The 23309-nt window shown below is 41.2% G+C and overlaps 1 protein-coding gene across 1 annotated transcript in view; it reads right to left on the bottom strand.

Annotated features, from left to right (window-relative positions):
• The window catches only part of frem3 (Fras1 related extracellular matrix 3), a 28674-nt gene extending 12762 nt beyond the window's left edge, over positions 1 to 15912 (bottom strand). The window contains exons 1-2 of the mRNA XM_031863273.1: positions 10896 to 15912; positions 9960 to 10049 (exon numbers count right to left, since the gene is read on the bottom strand). Of these exons, the coding sequence (XP_031719133.1) occupies positions 9960 to 10049; positions 10896 to 15912 (5107 nt within the window). The remainder of the gene's footprint in view (positions 1 to 9959; positions 10050 to 10895) is intronic.
• Positions 15913 to 23309: the final 7397 nt, after the last annotated feature.

The raw sequence follows: 23309 nt of genomic DNA, 5'->3' as shown, positions 1-23309 counted from the left end.
TATAGTCTGCTTATGGAACAATTCTGTCATAGTTTCATTTCTTTAATGAGCTGGCCTCTTGTAAATCTGTGTCGCCCCATCATGTCCACCCTCCGCTGCTCTCCCTCTTCAACAAGGTGAAGTTTAAGTGGGAGGAGTGAGGATTCTTTTGGCTCTAATAGTGACCGCAAAGACATACTTCTGGTTTTGCCAAAAACAACAACAATTTTAACACTCTTTGACCTCCATTTAGTGCCTCTTTATCATGTGAAAGAAGCTGTGCTCATAAAAGACAAATCTCATCGAAACACTGGAAGCAAAGAGTCACAAGCCACTGATCCACAACTTTAGACTCAACCCTGTCCTTAATCCATACTATCTCATGACTCATGTAATCCCTCAAACTGTCAACTCAGTTTTGTCTGCTATATAATCGGAATGTTTTTTTAGCAGCAGCGAAAGGCCCTAATGGCTTATTCTTCAGTGAGAAGAGCCTGGTGACCTGTGACTTTTGATGTGAAATGGGTCAAGCTCAGTGGGTTCTTTAAATCAGGGAGGTTAGAGCGAGCTGCCTCTCTTTAGTCTTGCACGGCTGGTCACACTGGCAGCAGCCCTGCTGACCTAACCCTGCTTAAGACGCTTAAAAGAGTTAGGGAACTTCCCTTGGTCAGAAGAAACATTCAGCAGTTTGGTGGAACAGCGTTCTATGTTAAAAAACAAACAGTTTGTTATCCGATGTGATGAACCTCTCAGAAATGATAAAACAAACGGTGAACAGAACATCGTTCCAGCTTGAATAAAAAGTAAACAGAGAACAATGGCTCCTGCCTGTCCACACAATAAAGCAGCATTGAGCTCAGTTTTGCCTGAGTGACAAAGAAAGAGGCTGCCGTTTTTTTGCTATGTGGCTGGGGACAATGAAAAAAACAGCGGGTTGAGAGTGGGGTTTTCAGGATGGTAAGGGGGCCACTTCCTTCCACCCTGATGCCAAACCAGGCCAAGTCACAACACGGGGCAAACCACACTCAATCACAGAAGCATGTTCGGATGATCCTGATAGCAACAAGTGGATTTACTGGGATAATGACAGTACTCCATCATATCTCTATTGACATGAATAGACTAAAGACGACTGTAAGATGAATTAAATAACGTTAAGGGTAGTGACAACAGACATGCTACACAGATATTCCGATTTCTCTTGTAGCCAGCGCATTCATTTAGATCGGTGAGCAGGCAGTTTAACTGATATTACGCAATAGGTGTATGGATAAGTAGGTGTCCATTACCAAGAATAAATGAACACCCTGCAGCCAATCAGAATCGAGTATTCGCCGACCTACTTATTCTGCCATCTTCCACACACAGACGGTCACACGAATGCATGAGCTCCACTGGTGAAGGCCACGCCCGGTAAGGGCAGGCAACATTGAGCAGCTAGCCCAGTGGGCACGGCTACCATCCACCAGGCTTCATGCTCAAGTTTCCAACAGTCACGGCTAAAAATACAGGAAACACGGATCATGTCGCCCCAGATTCTTGAGTTGTTTATACAGTGCATAAAACAACTATAATACTATAAATAATAAATTGTAAAACATTCATTCTGACTTTGTAGTCTTCTGTGCAGAAACAACTATACACATTAACTGTACAATCTATGCTCAATCTGCACTGCTTCACATGTTCTGAACCTGTTAAACCAAGAAGAAATCAAATCCTCATCTCAAATAGAAAAATCCTTAGAACTGATGTACAGTTCCAAACCGAAAAAGAATAAAGTCTTTGACAAACTGCAATTATCAGATTGTTTCAGTGCCGGAGAAAGTTTGTGCTGGCAGCCGGCCCTATGTGGAGCTGATATGAGGAGAAGCTTAGTCAGTGGCTATCAACGAGGATTATCAAATGAACATGGCAGAGACAAAAAGCTGCCTCTGTTTTGACGTCAAGCAATCAGGCAGCTTTAGGTTTCTGCTTCGCTACAAAGAGTAAAACAATGGAGTTTTTATGAATGAGAAAAGAACACCGTATTTGCACTCGTATTTCATGGACTATATTGTGCTGAATAACAGACTCCTATAAGAGCACACATAGACAGTGGCTTTTAAGAGATTCAGAATACTGTAGCACTCGTTTCTCATTGTTGTGTTGATGTACATGTTTTGTCCTATATCTAGATATCTTACTAATTTTAGTTTAGTTGTATTTTTATTATAAAGAGTCAAAAATATTGTGAAGAATAATATGAACACTGACCAGATTGACTCAGGTAGTAAACCGATGACTGTAAAAAGTGCTACCTGATATGTGAACTAGAGGCACAGCTGTAACATGACATTATGTGAAATGCCGCAAAGGGATTGCACAAATGGCCATCGTATGACACATTGTTCTTGGCGTTTAATTGCCTGTAATTTATTTGTAATAAAGACAGAAAACAAGTTATGAGCACAGGATCTCTTACTGGAAATGTTCCTGAGCTTTTAGCCACATCTACAATCTCAAATAATGTTTCCTGTTTTTGTTAATACGCAAATGATCTTCAGAACTGACCACATTTTCACTGTTAACTCAAACAAAGTCACATGGTAACAGAAACTCAGATGGAGCCAAAACCATTTCAGCAGTTTTACGGCTGAAGCAAAGATCTCGCTCTGTCTCCCTGTCTTTGTCCGTCTATCTATCTCTCTCCTCCTTCCCGCCAGACTCCCAGATTATGTGGAGCAGAGTGACAGCTGTACTCCACAAACCTCCTCCCTCCCCTCCATCTTCCCCTTCCTCCCTGTGTCGGCTTTGTTCGCTGAGGGGACGGACAACGGAGAGGGACAGCAGGCCACAGTCTGGGTGGGCCAGATCTACCACCATGGCATGCCTCCCTGCCTGCCTCCACATTGTTCACACCAGTGTTAGAGAGGGGAAGCTCCCTTTCTCTGACTTCTTTTGTATATGCTGTCAGACACTGAGGCTGGAGCTGGCATGAGTCTCAAGAAAATCAAGAAATACCCAAGAAGCCAGACTTAGAGTGTTCATTTCTGTTATCCTAACAGAAATGAACACGGTTTCAATGGTCTCAAAATAGATGAGTTAAAAGCCTGCAAAAAAATAGTTGCACCCATAAAAGTCAATCAGATTTTGGACATGGTGGATGGTCTAATTTATGACATTTGTTATGGCACATTCTATATTAGACTGGCTATCAAATCCAATACATACAGTACAGTAGCTGCCTGGCGCAGCTCACATTTCCATTTGCTTTTCAAACTGACAAACAACATAACTTCTGCTGGGATGTAAAGTTTTATAGGCCGCACGTGTTTCTAAATGTCCCTGTTGGCAGTTATTTCATACATTAGTTTCCGTGTGATTGATGCTAATCACTGACTGACCCTAACCCTGACAGGTAATGAACATTAAAGAAGTGTAATGTTTTCCTGCTTCAGGGTCTGAAAGCAACTGGATCCTCTCCAAACCTTCATTAAAAGCTGCTTGACTTATTTCAGTGCAGTATGTCACATAGCGGCCTGTTACAATGTGGCACATGTAGGTGTTTTGATGCAGTATTTAACTAAAAGTCTAAAAGTCAGTGTCAGAAAACCCAAAGCTGTACAATTGTGAAATATTTTGGATGTAGCGTGGCAGAATGACTCCGCGAAAGAGTGTTCTTCATAAAATTTCAAGTATCCATTATCCTGCCTCAGCAAAAAAACGAAATATCAAGTCATACACAGGACATTATAGCCTGAGATTTCCCCTGCACCTGTGTCCTTTGACAGCACATTCTTCATCAGCTCATATTTACACAGCGGTGTTGCGTGCACCATACATAGATGCAGTGGGATAGTCGGTCAGGCCTGAGATATAACTGGAGAGGAAGGTCAATATGAGGCTTTAACGTTCACCATGATGCAAGGAGGAGCAACCTTCTAAGAATATCCTCATCAGGTGACAAGCATCGCCATTATTACATTTCCTCATTAATCATCCTGTTGATATAAATACTGCGGAGGTTCCAGTCAGCTATGCTGCATATTTAAATGTCACTGTCTTTATAAGTATACTGTTTATTAGATCATGGAGATGGATTCAGATGAATGTTTCTTTATTTAGATTCTTCAACATCTTAAATAAGTGTAGAAGAAGACATTTTTCAAATAGTGAAAGCTATAGCTTCCTCTCTGCCTTCCAAAGAATCCATGTTAGGAATGCTGCATGATTATATGTATTAATAACTCTTATCATTCCTTCAGTACCGCAGCAGTATATGCTGTAAATTGACACATCACAGTGGCTCGATTGCTGCTTCGTTTTATGACACTGAATTTATCTTCGCAGGATGTTACAAATCATAATTTGACAGGGCCTGAGAGTCACACCTTTGACCGTTGCTTGCCATATTCTTGACATGGTGACACATATGCTTGCAACATCTAATCACAGAACAGATGTGGTACTGGGAATATACAGCTTTTGTCAAACTATTATGTGCAGAATGATGAACAAAGATGCAAGAAAAGCAGCTTTGGGTAAACGTCAGCATGTTAACATGCTCCTATCGACAATACTAACATGCTGACGTTATAGCAAGTGTTATGTTTATCATGTTCCCCATCTTAGTTTAGCGTATTAGCATGCTTACATCTGCAGGTAAGTACCTACAGCTGATACTGATGTAAAAGTCTTTAGTTCTGGTAGTATTGGGTCATAAACCTGAGTTATTGAAGTTTAAATTTACACCTACTGGCACTATATGAAAAGTTAAGAAATGACCAAATTCATCATTTCATAACAATCCATCAAATAGTTGTTGAAGGCATTTCAGTAAAAACCAAATGTCAACCTCATGGTGGCGCAAGACGAAGGGTCATGGTATCACCAAAATCAGAGAGCTACGTCCTCTGGTCAACATGGATGTCTGTACAAAATCTAATCCAAAAGTGGTGAACCGTCAGACAATCTGACAGAACGGCGTTGCCGTCCCTAGAGCCACGCCGCTAGCATGGCTAAAAAGAAAAGGACAAGGGAAGGCGTGCGAGTCAACGACGGCTTGGCTAGGGGCAGCGACAGCATTGCCATATGAGAGCAGATAAGAATAACCGCAGTAGCCATAGATCATAACTCTCCGCCATTCCAGCCCTCCCAGCACCATAAATCAAGGCTGAAGAAAAAGGACAAAAAGAGAAAGAAAAGCAGTGAACAAGGTGATAATATGGCTCATTGAAATGGATATTGGGGGAAACCTGAGAGGAAAGAAAGGGGAAAGAAATAGAGAAGTAGTCAAAAAGATGAACACGATATAGAAAAAGAATAGTAAAACCATGAAGGGGTCTTAGAGGAGGGGAAGGAGGGAGAGTGACAACAGAGTGGGGTGTGTTGGAGGGGGAATTCTAGTCACAGGGGGCCTTGACCGTGGCACCATTAGCCAGTAAATCTCCTGGTGACTGTTGACACGGGTGACATGTAAGATCCCAAAACACAGTTAGGAAGTAGGGGAGCATGCAGTGCTGCTGTATAACAGAGTACACCAACTGTACGGAACAAAATTCACCAGACAAACATTAAACATAACATATCATTTTTCGTTCCCCTCTGGGGAAGTGCCCCACCAGATCAGGCACCTCTGCGGTGGAAGTCTGCAGGTTATCGGGCTATCTGAGATTGGGTTGGATTTCTGCGGAGCTGAGAGTGGGGTGACGGAGGGCTTTGAAAGGGGATCCCCCTGGACCCTTCCCTCTCACGCACACACCTGTCTGCTTGGGATACTACTTTACTTCCAGGCCTTGCTCTGTCTGTGGCCCTGGAGTCTGGAGTCTCCAAGGAAGTGCATTCCTCTCCCGGCCCTGAATGATCACATAACACTCAACCCACTCGGGTCTATGATTTCTCTCCAGAGCTGGAAGACTATATTGTTATTGGAAAAAGCACAGAGGAGAGGCAGAGTCAACTTATCTGAATGTAGAGGCTCTGTTTTCCCTTTATTCTCGTCTGTTAATCTGTTGAGTTTGATTAGTACTGCTATGAAATCTGAGGCGATATTGTACCTATAAGATTGGCAAGCAGAGACAGTGTTTCTGAAGACCGAAGACAAAGTCTAAAGACCTGACATAAATATTATGCTAGTCCTTAGACTAAGAAATGAACAGAAACCTACCAACGTCTCAACATGTCTGACGGTAAATAAGAGTTTCTTCTCTTAGCCTGTGGCTCACTGGGCCCATGCGTGATGGACAAGGATAAATGTGAGCTGAGTACCACTTGTAAAAGCAAGTATTTATTGCCTCAGTGTCCCACACTTTTGAATGGCTGTAGGGAGTTTCTGACCTGCTCACTTCCATGTAGGTTATTGCTTTTCCAACAGAAATTCCCGGCAGACAGAAGGAATGACCCAAGTTGAACTGCAGTTTGTATTTGAGCTCACTGCCACAGGACAAGACAGTACAATTTGTTTTCAGAACTGTTTTGAGAGAATCCATCTGCTTTCCTATCATGTAAAAAAAATTGTAAAATGATGCAGCTTTTAAAAAAATCATTGTTGAAAATCACATCTACGGTCAAATGAAGACAACACAACAAGATCTGCTTTACAAGATGAAGCAAACCCCCCCCGTTCAGCCCATTAATCAATCAATGTCTCATCATCTCTCCAGCTTTCACGCAGAATTTGTTTGAGTTCTGAGATGTGGGTCATTACATGTATAAGCTTCTTAAGAAATTATAAAATGCTACTAAAATTATGGACTTTACATAGAAGGTTGCATAATCAACATCAACATTTTCCCTACCAACATAATGCTTAAGTTGTTGCAAGTCATGATACAATAAATATATTTAACGATTTATAAAATAAGCATCTGTGAATGGATAGTTTATTCGTTCTATATCGTTTATATTCCAGTGCACAATGGGAGGATATGTTTGACTTAATTCACTCATTTAGTCATACACAACCCACAAATATGTGCGCAAACACCGCAATCCGCATTGCAGCTTCCTCCAGTTTTTCTGCTTTTCTCACGTGAATGATTTATGCACCTCCGACACCTTTCTGCAAAGAGGTGATAGGCCAAAAAGCCTTCTTGATTTGTCCTGACTTGATAAGAATACACAGACTTTCTCCTCAGAGTGTGGAATTTAACCGCTGACCAGCAGGTCTCTTGATGCGACACTGAATGCCCACTCCTGACCTTTCACTAAGACACACTTTAGTTGCGCATGGCCACGCACACACACACACAAACTATTGCTACTCCAGACACAGCACTTTCAAGTCTCTAAGATTAAGATCTTGATGTATCTGCACATACATATACACAGTTGCAGAAACAGACACGTAACATGCAACATTTGAGCCTTATAAGGTATGCCAAACTGCTACACGACTCTATGAGGATGTGTTAATGATCGGGACTGTGTTTATTTGTGTGTGTATTCTTGTCTTGTGAAGAAGCATCAGTGCAGTGCATGTAGTAGCAGGTACCTTTTAAAGGCTGCTAAGACCCTTAAGCAGCTGCCATATCAGTGCCTCTGAGGGTTATTTCTTAAAGCGAGGTCACACTCAAACTGTGTTAAACATAAGAACTTACTAAGCTGGATAGTTTTGAAAATGCTAAATGTCAAGGAAACACAATGATTAGGCAATTCAAGGTAAAACATGGCTGTGTATGGGGGAGGTTTACATGCCATAAGATCATTTTGGACAGTTTGGATAAAGCACAAGTTTACTCTTCTGTCTCTCTTTGTCAAACTAATCACTGAGTGTTTCCAAAAAGATCCTGAACAATGGAGAAATTGATTGGAGTTTTTTTGGGATTAATTCCAAACTTTTGAATTATGAATTGTAATCTTTTTATGGTGTTTGAGCAAACATTTCTTTTCAACTTTGAAAAATAAGTAATTTAGTTCCATTCGAATGTTAAGATTAGCAATGGGAGTGCTGACAAGGACCAGTTTCAGGGGATTATCTTGGGTGCAAATCTCTAATGACCGGGCGGTCTGCTTCCCACACAAACAGCTCACCTACTTAGATTTATGAGCAGATAGGTTGACCATCAGTGTGCTCTCCACCTTCATGTCCCTACATGTCCAGGATAACGCCACGTCCCCCCGGAGTCGCCCCCTCAACTCTTCACATTAGTGATTCACCGGTTGGCTTGAATCGCTTTTATCTGTTATTTGATCTTTTTCCGGGTGTGCCTGTGTATTTGTTTGTGCGTGTGTGGCTATGTATGTGCGTCGAGGTGAGTGTGCAGCTGAGCACATGATAACCAGTTTATCTTTTATGTGGAATTATATATGTGTATGCTATTAATTACATGAACATTGTGGCGTGAGCTGTCTGTGGCCTTTACATGTGAACCGTGGTCATGCAGAAACACGGTTTTGTTTTATGTCACAGCCTGCACTGCTGCACCTGGTTCAGCTGAGTTGGCTGGAAGCTTAAACAATGTATGAAAGCAAACAGAAAAGGGACTGTTGAGCTAATTGAAGACTTTTCGTTTCCTTCCTGTGGTTAAACCTCCACTTAAAACAGAAAAGCTAACCAGCTTTGCTTCAGGCAGATGAATAGCTCCAAAATGAGTATAGAGAAACATTGGTGAACAGTATAGAACAAAGAATAATAATGGCTGTGTTATTAAATCAATGCCAGAGCTGCTGACCCTGATTCAAAATAAATTATCACCTACTTCACTTAAAGTCTTGGGGAAAAAGTTAATTACTGGGAACCAGTTGAGGCTAATAAGAGGCTTCACTTTGCTGACAAAAAGACAGTAATTTGACAAAAAGAAACATCCTCCCAGGCCGGCCTTCTCAATGGCCCTGATGGTGATGGTGGTATTATCACCAACACGGCTCTCAATCCAGCATAATTAAAGACTAAAATTTCCCTGCTGCATTGATTACATTTCCAAATCTTGTTTTGTATTTTATAGCTGATACTTAACGCAAAAGCCACCTGTTGCAGTTTTTATTGCTTTGCATTTACTAAATTTATAATGCTGTTCATGTAACTCCATGTAAAAGTTAGAGGTGACAGGCCACAGAGGCTATACATTATATCGTCATGTCTGTTCCATGTACATATATTTAGTTAATTTAAGAGAATTCTGTGGGTTAAACAGGATGAGAACATGTTCACAGATGTGTTAAATGAGAAGACAACTTGACTGTCATGTTATACCCGTAGACTATAAGGAAATATAATATTTGGGTAATACAAGAGTTAATGAAAACCAAAGTGTATAAGAGGAGTGCCCGAGTAAGATGAGCAATGGAATTTGAAATGTAAAGGTCCCTATTGAATGTTGTTGGCTTGTAAAGCAAAAAATAGAGACTGGAAAACATAATCTCTTCATTTAAATTCTATTAAATGCATTGAATGGATTACACAGACATTTCCAGTATTCCTACACTCGTAACATACACAAAATATTATTGCTTTTAAAATGTTTTTGAAACCATTCACACACACTATGGTACGTTTTCGAGGCCAAACCGAAACAGACTAATTCCAGGAAGAAAGTCTCAACTGAAAAGCTCATCCTTTACACATTTCACAGCGTCACTGCAAGAACAGGATGAAAAGGGATGATTTGAAAACTGAGAAACGTGCCCTGGGGAAAAGGATCCCATTGTTCCATAACAATAAAGTTTAGAGCATGAGGTAGTCCCATCTCTTTCACTTTTACTAACCCACAGTCAGTGGCCGAAGTCCCCTCTGACCCCTGTCCTTTAAACCTGTAACCCATTTCCAGTGAGGCTTACAGAGATGGCGGCACTATACTGAGTGTCAGTCATGGCCAACTGCCTTAAGTCTTTGTGATGCAAACAGTTGGGAGATTGACAGAGAGCAGGAAGTATCAATTTGAAGAAGCTATTAAAAGACAATTAAAGTCTGAGGACAGCCCTCGAGCAAACGGTTCCTCAGTAATGGGCCCCAATTTGGTGTCAGTGCACACAAGTATGAAATATTAAAGGATTCCTACCGTTGTCTTCAACAGTGAAGTAGAAGATATCACTTGTGGCGTTGCTCCCATCCAACAGCACGTAACAGATCTTCATGTCATCAATATCAGCTGTTGGTATGACAATAGTGTTAGCTGAAAACGTTAGGTAAGATAACTGTGACAACTAAGCCATTTTTACAAGGTTTTACTTACAACCCTTAGGCTGCAATTAACGTGATATGGGCCACAGGAGACATGGTTTTAATCAAAGTCTAAATATCTTATTAGTTAGAAATATCTATTACAAAAATACAATATACAGTTATTATTTATTTTTGGTTGTATTAGTATCATTAATAGTAGTAGTATTACAATCGTACAATCAGTTGTTATTTTGTTTTATTACAATATCTTCATTAATGTATTGCGACATAGTTATCTATAATTTACACTTTTTTAGAAAAACCTTATATTGTTCATCAATAATTCATTATTTTGTATTATGACAGAAAAAGATTACTCCATATTAGGGTTGCATGATAATGAACCTTGAACAATATAAAATTTTATTTTGGCATTGACAACATTGACATTAGAACCTAATATAGTGTTTCAGTCCAATATTCCCTCTCTTTATAGCTCTGTTTTGGTCTCCACCAACTCCGGAAGGAAATATCTGACTCTTTAGCTGCTAAATGCTAAATGCTAGATTATGTTATGAGCTTTACTAAAGCTCTACTTGCTGAATACAGCTGCCTGCTATAGCTGGAAACGAGGTGAGAGAAGTAAGAGTGAACCAAAGCAGTGGGCCATGAAACCAAAACATTGAGTGAAAAATGCTAAAATGCTTTGTAGAACTGAGGGTTACTGCAGAGTCAGATCATAATGGACCTCTTTAGTATTACATATGGTCATATAATTCATTGCATATTACATTTTAAAACTCTAAGATGAAATAGTGTTACATTGTCTTACCTTGAGAGAAGGTCTTGATGCTGTCGTTGCCCAGGGCAGTGTTCATGATGAAGCCATGCAGAGGAGCCTCAGACACAATGTATTTCAGGACCTTCTGGGAACTGTCACGGTCCTCTGATCGAAGGGCCTTGCTGGTGATCATGAAGCCCAGGTGGCTTGTTTGGAGGACCTTCAGTGAGGCAGCAGCTTTGTTAACTACAATCTGGGGTACACCGTTGTCCACAGTGTTGATGTGAATCGTCATCATCTGAGGCTTGCGTGTCTCATATACAGTGTCAGGAAAGACATAAAAATCAGTATGAGTGCCATCTGTGACAGTGAAGGAGAAGCTGTCTTCGTTGGACTCAGTGCCATCGTGCTTATAGCTGATAAGGTTCTCGTTTAGGTCCTGCTTGGAAAAGACTGTGATTGGTTTGGTATTGTTGAAAAGCAGCTGCCCGTGCACTGGCACCTGGGTGACTATGAATCGCAATAGGTTGTCTGGGGTATCCCGATCCTCAGCTGTCAACTCAAACGGTGTGATGAGCTTGGTTTCTCCCTCTTCCACAACTAGTTTGCTAATAGTCAAGACAGGTTTCTTATTATCTACGTCAGTGATGGACACTCTGAAGGTACGGAAGACAGGATTGTAACCATCTGTCACCTCAAATTCAAAGCTGTCCATTTTCATCTCATCATCAGAGGTGTGGATGTAGTAGATCTTGTTGCCAGCAAGCTGCAGTTGGGTGAAGGTAGAAATGGGAACACCTGGGTGGTCAGTGTTCTCTAAGTGGCCTCTACTAGGTGCTCTTGTGATGCTAAAGCTGAGGAATTCATCAGGACTGTTAATGTCAGTAGTGCTGAGGAGGTCAGTGGTAAGAGTTACTCTTCCTCCTTCTTTGAGAGTCACACCTTTGTTGATAACATCTGGAAAGACCATGTCAATGCTTCCGATGTTGATGTAAAAGTAACGGTCAATAAGGGGATTGATGCCATCTGTGATGTCAAACTTCAGCAGGTCACGGATTCCTTCCTGGCCTGTGTGTACATACTGGATGAGCTGTTTGTCAATTTCGTCTTGTGTGAAGTTCATCCCGAGGGTGATATTACCTAAAACATTACCAAACTTACTGATACGCTGAAGGTAGCCCTGGCCTGGGCCGTAACGCACAACATATGTTAGCTCTTTATCTTCAGAGTCAAGATCTGTGGCTTTCAAAACCCGGTTGCTGATGACCTTTGTCTCTCCAATGTCAACATCAAGGCCATCATTTATAGCCATCCTTGGTGTCTCATCATCAACAGGAATAACCATGATAAGAACTGTTTTCTCCACTGTATGTTTCCCATCTGAGAGTCTGATCTCAAAGCTGTCCTCTTTGGTCTCTGAGTCATCGTGTTCATAGACAATGTTGGATGCCTCTTTGATCTGTTCCAAGTTGAATGTTTCCACAGGGATGGTGCCAGTGCTGAGCTGCTGAACTATCGTACCGTGTTTGGGTTTTTTGATGATCTCAAAGTGCAGCTCATCCCCAGGGATGTCAGCATCAGCTGCGTTCAGAATCGGCGTGTCAATGATCAGACTCATGCCCTCCATTACCAAAAACTCGCGGATGAAAATCTCCGGCTTCTCGTCATTGGCTGGAATGATGACTATAGGGAAGAAGTGGCGTTCAGAGAAATTAATACCGTCCGAGCAACGGAAGGTGAAACGATCTTCCACGGGTTCAACTCCTTTATGGATGCTTTGGACATAGAAGATATGGCCGAGGGCAACGTCTTTAATGCTAAAGGCAGTGATGGCTGTCCCAGTCCTGGATTTTTCAGAGCCTGCAGCTGGGGAGATGTTCTCAACATACCCAGATGTTGGTTGGACAATGATGGTGCAAAGGATATCATCATTGTCAGTGTCGATATCCTCAGTTTGGATGTGGTCCAGAGTAATGACATTCTTCTCCCCTTCCAGTCCAACAAACTGCTCTCCAACACTGACAATAGGTGGAATGCTGTCAACAGGAAGGATGGTGACACGAACTGTCACTCCTTGGACCTTGTTGCCGCCAACAACCCACTGCTCTGACAAATCAGATAGAGTAAGATTGAAGGAGTCGTATTCTTTGACTGGTCCAATTTCACCGGATGTGTGTGCATACACCACTGCCCCATTGATGATGTCTTCCTGGGTGAATCTCTCGGCGGGAGCACCGTTAACTAGGATTTCCCCCAGCCTGGGAGGCTCCTCAACAATGAAAGTGAGGATGAGGTCATCTGTGTCTTCATCACGGCCCTGAATGACATTACTTGTAATCTCTGTGGCTCCGTTCTCTAGTACATCAATGGCTGCCCCGAGCAGACCGGCTGGGAGCATGATAGTGGGGGTCTCGTCATCAACTGGCTCAACAGTGATTTTAATGGTGATGGGTACCTCATGAAAACCGTCACTGACATCAATCTTGATGACATCATTGTGGGATTCCTCTCCACCGTGGATGTAAGTTAGGTGACCATTTTCAATGTCTTCGAGTACAAATGTTTCTTCGTTTGCCATGTCGATCCCCAGATACTGCAGCAGCCCGTACCGAGGAATCTGGGTCACAGTGAATATGATATTTTCATCATCTGTATCTGTGTCTGTGGCATGCAGCTCTTTCCTAGTGATGATATATATACTTCTTTCCATAACAGTGAACCCTGTGTTGGTGATAAGTGGAGGTTTGTTGTCCACTGGCTGTAGGAAAATGGTGAATAGTCCATCTAATGTGTTACCAGCAGTGTCTTCCACAATGAAGGTGAACTGAGCCACTTTTGGAGTAATGCCCAGCTCCTGGTCTGGGGGCTTGTAAGATACTTTGTGGTGATTAACCTGGGCCTGTGTGAACTCTGTAATTGCAATGTCTGGGCTGTCAGTCAGTACAATTTCACCTAAGGGGGCTGGATTGTTCTCATCTGTGTCAGTTGGGGGCTTACTGATGGTGTACTTCAGGTCCCTGTCATCTGAATCTAGATCAGTGTAACACAAGAACTTCTTCTTGAAGTATGTTAGCTCGTACTCCTGGACTGTCATGTGAAGGATGGTGCCTGGAAAAAGCTCTGGCGCAAGGTCATCAACAGGATGGATTTTGATGGTAAACATATGTTCCCCAGATTGATTGGAAGGGTCATTGTCATCTTGGACCCGGAACACAAACTGATCAATCACAGTGGTAATGCTATGGGGACCGACGTGACGGTAGAACAGTTTTCCATCCATAATATCCTGCTGAAACCATTCAGTTACCACCTGCTCAAACATCTCATCTGTCTCGCTGAACTTCCAGAGAGACGGGTCAGAGGGAGGCTCCGCTTGCCTCAGCAGGAGCTCCCCTACAGTTGAGTAGGGCGCCTCCAAGATAAACTTAATGGTGGAGTCTTCTGAATCAATATCTGTGGCACTCAGGATGAAGGGAGAGATCTGCATGACTTCATTCTTGAATAGTACCAGACCGGTGTTAGCATTGATAATAGGCGGCTCATCATCAGTTGGAGCAATAGTGATAGGGAACAAAAACTCCACATTATTACTGCCATCAGTCATTCTAAAAATAATGTTGTCGCTATAGGTATCGCTGCCGTCATGCTGGTACACCACAATGCCGGCGTCTAGATCGACAGGTGTAAAGAATTTCCTGCGAGCTCCAAACACGGTTAGGACTCCATGCTTTAAGCCATCAACAACAGTTATTCTCACATCTTCCAGGTTGTCCTCATCACTAATCTCTAAATTCTGGGAGCTGGAGAGAGCTCTGGACTGCCCTTCAAACAATAGCTGCCCTGTATTTTTGGTTGCCACAGGAGCCAAGGTATTCATAGGCTTCACCACAATCATAAAAGCAAATGTATCAGACACAGCACCATCGGTGTCTATAATTTCAAACTCTAGCTGGAAAATCCTCTCTACCTCTGAGTCATCTGAGGGTGGTTTATATGCTATTTTAAGATCTTTGATGTCTCTCTGATAGAAAGAGGTGATAGGCAGGTTCTGATCATCTGTGCTGATGATATAGCCCTGCTGAGGGCTCAGCGGTGTAGTAATGTTAAAGATTAAATCATCGGGGTCAGATTCAACATCTTCAGCAGCTAGCATGTCATTTGTAATAGCTGTCATCACAAACTGATCAACTTCCATCATCATCATGGCTACAAAGCTCGGTTTAGGAGCGGTATTCTCTGCACCCTCTCTGATTCTAACCATCATTTGGAAATGCTCTTGCATTATGATGTTGCCTTCATTATCCTGCAGCTCTACCATCATTGGAATATAGTCTCTGTTTGGTGAGTTTGTTTTAGCTGTGTGCTTGTAGCGAATGCCTTGTTGCACAAACTCATCACAGTCAACCATTTGGCCATTTGAGGGGTTATTTAAAAGAGTGCCATACCTGGGAAGACCTCCAGCTCCGACCAGAGTGGCCATCTTACACTGTGTGACACCGTCCTCAAAGGAAAACTCCAGACCCTTTTTGTCAATAGGGTTGCTGTCACCACTGAGCTTTTCAACATTAAGGGGCATGTTCCTGGTGAGGATCTCAAGCTGCTGGAAAACCACTTCCACTTCCAGCATGAAAGGAATGATAACTGTGTCCGTCTGGGAGTCATAACGAAGCTGCAGCTTCACACGATCCTTGCTGGGGCTCCGAGATCCGAAATGAGTGTATTTCACTTCATCTGGTCCGAATGAACAGGGGAACTTTTTAGGGGTCAGAATCCCAGGTTTCTGGGCCAGCGGGTCATTGTCCAAAACTGTTATGTGGCAGCGGTCACCAGGCTGCACTTCTGTTACCAGGTCACTTACAGGGTCCAGAAACACGGACTTCCCTAAAGGCACCCTGATCCCATTGTTAGCGATAATGATGTTGTCTTCATTAGGTCCAGATCTGTGGTGATAAAGGTGAGCTGGGTCAAACGGCTCTGCGAAACAGAAGCTGAGAGAAAATGTCACAAGCAGGCATCTTAAAACTGCCCACTTTTGACAAAGTGGGGAACTTTGCAGACAACCAGCCATATCCACTGCTAGTTGCCTTGCAATTTATCTTACAAGTCAGCAGTAGTAGGCTGTCCCAAGTGGGGAAAAAGCATAAAAAAAGAAAACTCTCTGCGTTGGTTTGGGCCTCTGAGTGTGTCCTCTGTGTCTCTCTCTGTTCGTGGCCACACAGAGACACAAGTGTGGTGAATGCTGCAAGGCTGTGCAGGTAATAATGAAAGAGTAGACAGTGACAGGCGCAGGCCCCTCCTTCTGTCAGTGCAGGGAGGGAGCCTCCTGCCCCCATGGCTAATTTAAGAAAGACCATTGGACAAGCTGTGAAAGTGCTCCCCCCAACCAACACCCACCCTTTTCCCCTTCTCTCATTGAAAAAGGTGGGGGATAAAATCCAGTGCAAAAACTAACCTAATTCAGTGGAGTCTGTGTGATCAAATACATTGTCAAGTTTTAACAAATTTGACAATTTATATTTACGTTGTATAGATTTGGGCAATAGCTATGCTTTTGTGTTATTTTCCTATTCTCCTCCTTCTTCATTTCTAAATAAATCAAAACAAAAAAAATATGTCAACAGAGTTGATCAAGTTCCTTGATTTTTTAAGGTTACCTTTGAAAATTATTGTTTACATTACAATTTAATTGTAAAGAAAACTTATGTTGGATTTTTTTGGAATGCATAGGGCCTGTGCCCTCTAATGGGTAAATGCTATGCACTTAAGATGAATAAATTCAGCAATAAACTGCCATTGATTCTGGTCAAGTATTTCTACAAGTGGTATAAAATCCACTTTAAAGTCTGCTATTCTCTAATGTATCTTCATTGACCTGTGTGATTCCACACACTTCAGAGGGAAATGAAGGGAGTGGGGACTATGTGAATGAAGTGACCAATCACTACTTGCAGTAACATCAACGTCTCTATGTCAAGTTTAAATCTGGCATCCGAGCACTATTTCTGTATACTGGGGAATCATTCTGCAGTGCACAACTAAACCTCTCTCAACTTGTAATTTAACTATTGGGGCTGATTTTTCTTGTTTTTTCTGTATTGTAAAGAAGTTTGAATATCAATAATGCAGTATATTGTGTATTTGACTTATTACCTAGGCTTCGATAATCAAAATAAATTAACATTTATTATCAGCATCAGCGTAATCTAAAAAATGCACATGACCTGTGTGAAATGATCCTCCAAAGGTTTTTGTGTTCTTCTCACGAGTGCCTCTGAGGTCGAGTCGGTGGGACACCTCGGCACCGGAGTGGTCATTAGTCCCACACAGAGGGACTATAACCTGACATCAGCTGGCAGGACATGTGTGTAGACACTGTTTGGTCTCACACACACAGAGAGAGGACAACACAGCTCAAAATACTGCTCAGATACTTGATGTATATGAGTTCTCTATCAACAGGTCCACGTTGGTCCCTGGTAGTAAGGCCATCACTTAATATAAGACCTAAACCATGCAGTGTCCAATGTCGGATATCCAAGAAATTACATCAAATAGGATTTTACTGCAGCGATACTGACAGCACAGTATGGAGAAATCAAGCAGTCATACTGGATGTAGTGAGAATGTCAGAATGTGTACTCAATACGGTGCACAAGGTCATGTTAAGATAAAAATACCTAGTAGCCTTTTATGGATCATCTTTTGAGTTGGGCCTGACACTTGATGAAGTGATCCGTGTGCATTGCTCAACATTTCTTTCAACTATGATGGTTGACTTTTTTGAAAACTTTTGAAAGTTTTGTTGTCACTTATGTCAGTGATGATATAATACTGGATAGCAGGATACATCTTATATACAGTTACGTTTTTTAATGGATGAATATTTTTAGCACAGATGAAAAGTGCTTATGATCAATTAATCTCTAAACACAAGAGAGCAAGATTGAAAATCTTTAGGACACCTTTAATTACACAATGAATACAAAAAGTCTAATTTGATAGTTACTATAACAATTTGAATCATTATTCTGTGGAAGTTTCTCTGTTTATTGGACATGGACATAATGCTTTGAGGACAACACTGAACACTCAGCAACCTTCCCTGAAGTCTGGGCCAAATAGCAGAGATGCCATATGCATCCAGGCATTCTGTAGCACACTTTTCATTGCATCCCCTAAATAAATCTTGCCCTCCTCACTTGACCTGCCAAGAATAAAAACAGGGACACACACACCGCAGTGTGTAACTATAGAAACAAACACACCAGGCTTTTTTATACCCTTACTCCGTGGTTCCACTCACAATATCGAAGAAGTGCAATGCAAAATATCAAGACCCGTGGATTTAAATATTCAGATATCAATCTTGAATAAAAAATCTCTTTTAAAAGAGAAAATGCAAATATTGATTCCTGAACGTATGAGAAATTAAAATGAGAAATCAGCAGTAGGTGATCGTTGATGTAGAAAAGAAAACAGCTACTAAATGCATCTGTTCTCGAGCTGCGGCATGGCATTCATTAAGCCATGAGTTTGACTTTGTCCAGTTTAGGTATCAAAGAGACGACATCCCTTTAATGAGCGTCTAAGGTAAACAGAGAGTGAAGTTGGGTCGAAGCCAAACCCCGCTGCCCGTGGATTAACTCTTCATCCAGGGGACAGCCAATGATGACAGCAGGCAGTAACAACCTCATGATAGATGGAAAACAAAGCCCAAGTGGATCCCATCCCTGTATCCCTCACAGCCACACAGGGAGAGGACAGGATTTGCTTTCTTTCCTCTTGGTGCAGTTGTTACGTCGGTCAAGATTAAGCCACAATCAGATCCAGATCTCCATAACTTAATAATGTTAAGCTCTGTAGAAGGTCCTAGAATACAGTACTTAAATAAATATATGTGTTGTCTTTTTCTTTTTTTAATTTCACATTCGTCATAATGTGTCATGTTTTCAGCACATCAATAATGTGGCTGTGTCTTTTGAGCTCTGGGGATGAATTAGTCCTCCAGTTTGGTCCAGACTAAAATGTCAACTATTGAATGGATTGCCATTAAATGTAATGACATCCATGTGCCCCTTGGGATGATAATTGATGACTGTGGCAATATTTTCACAATAGCAATGTATTAAATGACAATAATAAGACAGTGTGGCAATCATCACCCCAATCTGCAGGTCCACTCGTCTTTACAGAGCTATATAGCGAGTTTCAGGTCATTGTTTATTCGTCTGGGCGCCACTTTACTGTTCTGGTTCACTCTCACTGCTCTCAATGCATTATTTTTCGACTGCAACAGGCAGCTGTTTGGGTAATGGTGAAAGGTAAATGGAGTTGTACTTGTATAGCGCCTTTCTAGTCTTCCGACCAGTCAAAGCACTTTTACACTACATGTCATTCACCCATTCGCATCCACTACGGGAGCAAATTGGGGTTAAGTGTCTTGCCCAAGGACACATCGACATGGACTGGAGGAGCCGAGGATCGAACCGCAGATTTTCTTAATGAGGGACGACCTGCTCTACCGTCTGAGCTACAGTCAGCGAAAAGGCTCTAAAAACGGACCATACACTTTGACTATTGGACTTACCTTCATCAAGTAGCCACCAATATGACTCCAAATGAATGATAATGTTGTTCCACAGCTGCTGTATTTGTAGTCTAATAACTGTTCACTAAAAAGTTAGTCTCACCAACTCGTGACTTGTTTCTGCGTTTATCTTTTCAACTAGCTCCATCCTCATTTTAATTTGTTCTGTAATTTTGGTTTATTCCTATGTTATGCCCAGGTTTACTTTGTGTTTATTGCTAATTTGCATTATTTATTTATATGACTTCAAACATTGGTGAGGAAATGACTTAGTGAACTTAAATCATTACAACATCCCTCAACTGAGCACACCGACAGACGCTTTAATGGATGTTCTCTTGTTACAAAGGAAAGCGTTTTAATCATCATTCTTCACATTCTGGGCTTGTCCATAACTCTTCTCACTCCAGAGCATCTCAAGCATTATACAGCTGATGGACAGCTCAGTCCAGCTGTGCAGGGCACTTGATATGTGTCACTGTTAGTTTGTGGTTGTCCCCGGAGACAATACAGAGGGCCATATGCAGGTAAAGGTCTGCAGCATCAGAGGTACTTTACCGGACACACGCATAAATGCTGCCTCCACATACAGTTCAATAGGATAATGTATTAATTATTGCGAGCCCATAGGAAAATAACTCATAAATACATTTAAACCACGTTTCAAGACACCAACAGATACACCAGAGATATTTGCTTGGGTTCAGACCTTCCCCACTATCTTGATACATTATCAAGTCTTCCTGCATCAAGCTTTTTTATGTTTAATGATTGTGCAGTTGAATATCATGTCACGTTGTGTGCTTGACTGTGGAGATACCTTCACAAGAAGAGAATTATATACTTTTTTTATTTATACGGACTCTCTTATTTCTTCTCAATTTTAGTGTTCGCTGGGCTGGATCCCAACACAAGCTTATCACTACTTTGCATCACATAGATATAATGAAATACATAGTAGATACAGAAATATTGGTGTGGTGCTGCTTGTGTGTGAGCATTGACTGTACGCGTGACTCAGTTATGTTTGCTGCTTGTCTTCTCTCTGATTGTTTTATTTTGCTCCTCTCTTGAGATTTCTCTGAGATCAACTGATTATATATGTTTTATTTTTAAAGGATCACCTGCAGAATGTGTGAAGTAGCTCTGACAGATTCTTTGAAAACAAGAAATTACATCAGCAAGGTGTCTCACCCCTGATAAACTTCTTGACTCCTTAGAATAGCCGAAGAAGATTGCCCCCACATTCTTGTCATTACTCGCTAGCATCCTAATCATCCGGCCCGTTGTAAATATATACAGCGTATAAATAGAGGATACTGAGACCTGAGACATTTGGATTCAGTTCCGAGGAGGAACAGGTTTGTGTTCTGCTGCACTGGATGATTTGGTGCACGGTGTCCATGACTGCGGTCAGGTCTGAGGGGTACGCACACAAAATTTAGACGCGCTCCTGCCATCACTGCTGCACCGCAGGCTCAGTGCAACATTTCATCTGCTTAATGGTGGATTAAAGCATCCTGCGAGCGGATTGATATAGGCCGGTGCTATCACTTGTCTTTAAAGGAGAGCGGAAGCCCATGGAAACAGGCTGGATATAGCAGCTGGATCAGACCCAAACACTGGGCAACACATCACTGAAGATGGAAATTATAAAAATATTATATGGCGCATGAAATGAAACAGGAACCTAGATCCATATTTATAGGTCCTTCAGTGATGAGCTGAACCCCCACACAGCAATTCATTTTTGCTTTATTGTGTGTTAAATAGCAGTTGTTTTTATCTTAACCACAGTAAATGAAAAAAAAGATTAATCCTCCATTAATCTTCTGTTTAAGGTTCAATTAGCACCAACAATGACCTTACTATACGTCTACTACAAGACACCGGTTCCACAATCAGAAAGCCGGCTACTGACCCAGGAATGTGTACAGCACAGTGCCGGGGGCGATTCCTGTCTTTTAACACTGTCACTTTGAACTAAATGTGTTTGCACCTGGAGCTCATGTTTGCACTTACAGTCAAATGAGTCGGGGGCGATCGAAAAGAACAGTTGATGAAAGTCAGCAGGGGCGCAGCAGAAGAACAGCATGGTGGGCTGAACAAATGCTAATTGACCTAATCATTATTTTCTGAGGCCAAAGACGCACAAGAAAAGTTATGTCTGCATATTTCAGTGGGTGCAAGTATATACGGTTTATTTATCTAAATCAGAAACTTCTGAATATCGTTTGTGTATAAAGTTCTAAATGCATTATTGAAGGTTACATGGTGTAATATAATGTTAATCAAGGTAGGTTAGGTTTCTAAGTAAAATAATCATTTAAAATATCTGGTAAAAAAGAAGATTAGCCAAGATTGATCAGAAGCTTTATACAAACTGTAAATCCTTAATTTCTAATGGTATATAATTGCAAAAAACATATAGGACATAGTTACAATAGTTTTCTTTAATACATTTATGTCATTCATGGCAATTTTTTAGCATAACGAAAAGTTTAACTACTGATTGGGAACAGCATGGAAAAGCAAAATGCAGGATCTACAAAAAATAACATTGCATCCTAAATTGAAACAAGAGCACTGATTTAAATCTGACAAACCTCTATTATCTTGTTTATTTATGTATCATACTAATCATAGTTTACAAATATGTACCAAAAATATTGTTATGTGACAAAATAACAATAATTAAGGTTAATTAATGTAAAGCATTTGTCAGCATATTTCATAACATTACAGTTGTATTTTACTCTATTAATATATAGCCAAAGAAAGAGTTACAGTTGCTGCCAAAAACATTATAGACAATTATATCTGCTTACACATCACAGTGTGTTATAAACCATTTATCATATGTTTATATACCGTTTATTAATGCTAAATGTGTGTAAAAGGTGTAGTAGTACCAAAAGTAATTATACATTTAGTTTATAAACCCAGTAAATTGTGATTGTTTTTAAAACACAAATTCAGTTCAATCAGTAAAATGCTAAAAACGCTTGACGCTGACGTTTAACTTTGAAAAAGCTGCTGTGTCACAATACATTTGTTTCCAACAAGGAGGAAACAGCCCACTAGATTTCTCACACCTACGAACAGATGTGTCCTTCGTCACTGCGGTCACTGCTTCAATCTGAAAGACAGAAAAAAAAGACCCAGAACAATGAACGTGTCCCACAGTCACACGTCCTGCAATCACCTGCTTTTTCCACTTGTAACTTCTGCTTTGACCAAGTTTATGTGGCCTTTACCGTGACCTTTGACCTCCGTGGAGAGACATCTGTTTGAGGGAGATGATCACTAACATAATCCTCCTCCACATCTATTGATGTGATTTATGCTTAACCAATAAGCAGCTGCAAAAAACAGTGTTACCTTGAGTGTTATCTGACAGTGGGACAAGGAGGGTTAATCTTGGGATTTATCCAAATATTTGTTGAAATAAATACATAATTAGCCATTTCTATTACGTTTTACACTTTACAGCCTTCAATTAAAACGTAAGGGCTAACTGGTCTGTTGCACTTTGACAATCGTTCAAACTCAATTGTTTATTTCAAAGTGGTTATTTGTTCTCTCAAATTTGTCACGAGCTAATCTGAACTGCATCCTATATAAAGGGGTTTGGTTTTAGATCAGTAATGTGACTACTGAGGCTCAGGTTGCAGGTAAGACTTCCCATTGATCTTAGTCTACACAGTTATGCCGAGTTGAGCCACAGGGATAGATAGGGATCTGTGGAGAACAGTTAGCCGCTATAGTGAAACCTGGCTGCTGAAAGATTTGGAATTCCAAGGGGGATTTAGTCGTGTGGAAGAAAATGCTGAACTAAATCCCATGCAAGGATGTTCCTCTTTTTCAGTCACTTACAA

The sequence above is a fragment of the Anarrhichthys ocellatus genome, unplaced genomic scaffold (assembly GCF_004355925.1).
Source record: "Anarrhichthys ocellatus isolate YVR2014 unplaced genomic scaffold, GSC_Weel_1.0 scaffold28, whole genome shotgun sequence".
NCBI lineage: Eukaryota > Metazoa > Chordata > Actinopteri > Perciformes > Anarhichadidae > Anarrhichthys > Anarrhichthys ocellatus.
The sequence above is the reverse complement of the archived record's forward strand: the minus strand, read 5'-3'. Positions and strand labels throughout refer to the sequence as shown.